This window comes from Frankliniella occidentalis, unplaced genomic scaffold, assembly GCF_000697945.3.
Source record: "Frankliniella occidentalis isolate FOCC.00 unplaced genomic scaffold, Focc_3.1 Scaffold222, whole genome shotgun sequence".
NCBI classification, from domain to species: Eukaryota; Metazoa; Arthropoda; class Insecta; order Thysanoptera; family Thripidae; genus Frankliniella; species Frankliniella occidentalis.
In genome coordinates this window covers 84,174-88,741 of record NW_026267348.1, presented here as the reverse complement: position 1 = coordinate 88,741, position 4,568 = coordinate 84,174, and the positions used below count along the sequence as shown (strand labels likewise).

Sequence of the window (4,568 nt, the reverse complement as noted above, 5' to 3'; positions counted from 1 at the left end):
TCGCACCTACAAGTGCGACCGCTCCGTGACTTCGCACTTGATGATCAACTTCCGCACTCAGAAGAGCGAAAGAGTACTTTTCGCACCGTCTGGTGCGATTTGGAGCTTTCGCACTCGTGAAGTGCGATTTTCGCACTGAAATCGGCTCGGAACTTTTTAGTGAGTACTTATTTTTTCCCGTGTAACCCCAAAAAATGTGATAGAAGTATCACATTATTGTGAAAAAATCATCACAAAACTTATTTTATAACATTTTTTGTGATGATTGTATCACAAAAATGTGATACTTTATCACATTTATTCAGGGTTGCCACGAAGTCCCAGCTTCCGAATATCCTGACATTTTCCTGACCAGATCCTGACGAAAAAGTGAGTTTATCCTGACATTTTTAGAACAAGTTGAACGCAAAATAGCGCTATTTTTGAGGGGCGAAGAAAAAATAGGGTATTTTTTCAGGAAAAATAAATCAGAGAGGCGCACTACCACAGCGCCGCGCTGCTGGCCGAAGCTTCGGCTACTTGTAGCGCCGAGCATCAGGGCGATAACTGGTACTAACTATTTATCCTGACACTTTTACCCCCAAATCCTGACATTATCCTGATTATCCTGACAACTTTGGAAAATCCTGACAAAATCCTGATTATCATGATTATCCTGACGCGTGGCAACCCTGTTATTGGAGTTACCATACCCATATGCGTGGGAATCGCAAAACACTAGTTATCGCAATGGATCCCAACTCGGTCCTGCTTTATGGAGAGGCAACGAAACCGAGAGGTCCCCCACTAGTCAAGTCGTTGCACACGGCGCGCGCCCAACTCGCGTACTCGCATCGAATGCTATCGCCAAATTTGTAGGACCTACACTCTCATTACGAATGCGAGGAAGAACGCAAGAAATTTACCCTATCCAGCAGTTACTCACCCCAGTGTTCGAAAGCAGCGCGTAAAGATAGTACCGGCGCAGATCCACCTGCGCACCCGCTTCGGACGCTGCCGCCAGCTCCAGGTCCGTCTGCCACTTGCGGTGCTTGTCTTGAAACGCGAGGGTGCAGGACGCAGCGGGGCCCAACAGCACCTGCATGGCACGCACAGCTCGGCCCTCGGGCAGCTTCTGGATGTCCTTGAGCACCTCGGCCTGCAGCGCCACCCGCTTAGCCGCCGGGAGCAGTGCGGAGCGTAACGCCGCCGAGGCCGCCGTCACGGTGTGGCCGTCCATGCAGGAGTCCACCGCCATGTTCCCGCAGTCCCGGCACCAGAAGCGGCGAGGCGCAACTGTCTTGGGGCTGGGAAAGCAAAATAAGAGTTATTAGTAGTATACCTACCACAAACTGCCTTTGATTCTCTGCAAATCCCTACTTTAGACACCACCCGCATTTTTAAACGATCCCCAAGGCTAAGGAAACGTGCCGGTGCCGTCCCCCCCCCCCCTTCTCCTCCTTGCTCTCTCCCCTGTAGAAACAAGGCAACACGAAGGCTCGGATGTCGCGACGGCGACGGCGCGTCCTTGGCAGGCTGGCAGGGACGCCAGCGCCACTACGGGTTTAAATAAGTGACAAAAATGACTATTAGGGGGGCGAAAAGTGACTAAAAGTGATTTTAAAAAAGGGAGGAAAATTGGCTATTATCTCTTGAAAGTGGTTGGTTTTAATTTTTCTATGTGAGCAAGGTATGGGCAAAGAAAACATTTGCTGGCGCTGAGCCCACTCTGATAAATAAAGTGTTCAACTATCGTGCACATATGGAAGTGCTCAACCCTATATTGCACACTTTCAAGTGTTTAACAGGATATTTGAATACTTCGTGGTAGGGATCGATAAATTAGAACACTTTAATGTATCCAACGCTTTCCCGTGAAAACTACCCCGTGTACATCCCGTATACACTCCGAATAGCCTACGTCATTAGTGCACGTTCCCAATATATGTGGCCGAATAGTCAGTATACTATTTGTATACGAATTGTATGTGGGACACGTATGTGCCTGAGAGACCTGTATGTGTACGTGTACGTGTACGCAACACTCTAAATGTAAAGGGACAATTTTGTCCGTAGATTTGGAACCGATTCGTGCACATCCAGAAAGAATGCAATCTTTTTCCTAAAACTAGACAAATTGTGTGAGTCTTTAGAGCGACTTAACCTATTTCGGATCAGATTTTTGTATTCCCGCCCTATACCAAAGCACACAGGTTTTAGAACAATCGCGTAGGAAGTCACCTAAAGGTTAGATCTTCCTTTACCAAAAGCAATTTTTTTGGCGTCTGTAGCTGCACTCGTTTTGGAGTTATGGCAGTTGAGTATGGACGTGATTTTGATCTGAAATAGGGACGTATGAACCTATTTCGGATCAGCTTTGGATCAAGATGGCGATTTTGCCATCTTGTAGCCTGACAGAAGCCGGCTCTAGAAGCAATCAAGATTTTGGTCCACAGTCCACAGGGTCTGTGAATTATTGCCTGATCCGAAATAAGCATGTGCACCTAATTCGGATCAAATGAAACTAATTATTAAGAAACCGACCAGCAACACACTCGGCAGCAGTTTTTAAGTAGAATAAGTGAAAAAGACGAGTAAACGTCATATTCTTGATCAGCTGGAATGCCTATTGCGGGAGATCGAGATTATGTAACTGTATTTTTGACTAAATCGACATAAAATGCAGTGAAACTGGAAAATATGGTATTGGACTGTCCTGGATGACCAAGTATGGATCGTAAAGCAACCATTTGAAATAATCTGTGACAAAACAAAGTAATAGTGAGCACCAAAACAGTTTCAACCAGCATAAAATCGAAGCTGCTCGCAAAACTCGACTTAAGAAGTTGTGAATTTTAACCCGTTTTAACCTCTACCCGCGTTTTAACCTGATATATTAAATCGAATCCACGTTTGAAACGTGTTCTCTGGGCCTTCAACTAAAGATTGATTCCTGGGTTGACGCGAAATTATGCGTACATACCAAGTAATGTCAATTTGATTAAACCACAACATTCTCCCACCTCCTAAACAATGAATGTTCATGTTCAATTCGGCCGCGCGGGCCGCTTGGGCCGCACTAGGACAAAACAATGGTATTTTCTGGTAGAAAACGGCAAACCTTTTCACCAAAAAAATTAAAAACCATACATTTTAGCGAGGGTTCACGGTCATTTTTCCCAGATTTTTTATTTCCAAAAATACGTTCCAAAAATTAGCTTTTCCCTATTTTAATTTTCCCAAAATGTTTTTCCCAACAGAATTTAGAGTTGGAAGTGGTTACCAATCGTCCTCAGGTAGACGGTCACATGGTTGCTCGGCTGGTCCCGCGCTCGTTCCCACGTCTTTCGTCTCTTTGTCGCCTTTCCTCGCCTCCGGCTCGTCGAGAAAGTGTACACTTTCGCGACGAGCCGGAGACGAGATAACGACAAACTCATCTCGGCAGTCAAAAGCAATGCCTGGCCGAGCATCGAACCCGCGACCACCCGAATAGAAGTCCACAGGAAACCGTTGTAGATCAGCTTCTTTCCACCCCTCCGCGAAGTGATAATTTCGGCTGCTTTGGGGTCCGCCATGGTTCGCCTGGTCTAGCCACTAGCGCCAACTATCAACTTCAGCGCAAGTGCTAACCCTTTCTTGTTTCCACTCATAGTAACTCATTGTGTAACAGGCCAAAAATAGGGGTGTTTTCGGGAATTTTTTAAAAAGAAACTATTGCTCCGCGGCAAAAAACCCATACACAGTTTATTGTACACTACTTTTAAGAAAAAAACACCCGGTGCGTGTTGCCAATCAGGGGCGGATTTGGGGGGGGGGGGCAAAGTGCTGGTTGCCCCCCCCCTGGGGATCTGGCGCCCCCTAAAAAAAAGAAGGAAAGAAAGAGGAAAGGGGGAGAAAGAGAAGGGAGAGCGAAAGAGAAAGAGAAAAAGAGGAGGAGAAAGGGAAAAATATAAAGAAAAGGAGTAAAAACAGAAAAAAATATTTCCAGAAGGTAGGCTGTATGTATATCCGCATTTTTGCCGTTATAAGATGCGGAAGCAGGGAGCGAACATGCATGTCCCATCAGCTGTCTTAATTTGGCTTCTGCTTCTACCATCGCAAACCGTTTAACGAGCGCAGCATTGTCACATAGGTGAAAATGAATGAACAAAGCAATTATTTTTAATGACTTTAAACTGGCAATTGAAACAAAATTTATACGCCTATATTTTGAGCTAAGCGCGTACCCTCAGAAAAATTTCGCTCGCTTCGCTCGCGGTTAAGGAATTATAGATCACTTATGATCTCAATTTTTTTTCGCTCGCTTCGCTCGCGCCCTTATCGCTCCTCTTTGCTCAATACCGGACATCTTTTTGCACTCGTTTCAAGCATTTCATACGAAACTTGAGCGTTTAAATTTGCTACCAGAAGAAGCACAAATACAAAAATTTTCGCTCGCTACGCTCGCCAATCCCTCTCCCGTTGCTATGTAACTACAAGTATACACCACGGTACTTCAACTTTTTAAAAATAAATATCAAAAGGGACATTTTACTGTGTGCCCAAAAATATTTTCAGACCTTAAATCATAAAAAATTATGGAAATAAGT

The 4,568-nt window shown here is 45.1% G+C and overlaps 1 protein-coding gene across 2 annotated transcripts in view; it reads right to left on the bottom strand.

Moving 5' to 3' along the window:
* LOC113212086 (uncharacterized) overlaps window positions 1-4,568 on the bottom strand; it is a 61,523-nt gene that overhangs the window by 23,703 nt on the left and 33,252 nt on the right. For both annotated transcript variants that reach the window (XM_052272734.1, XM_052272735.1), the window contains one exon: window positions 926-1,286. In XM_052272734.1, the coding sequence (XP_052128694.1) occupies window positions 926-1,286 (361 nt within the window). The remainder of the gene's footprint in view (window positions 1-925; window positions 1,287-4,568) is intronic.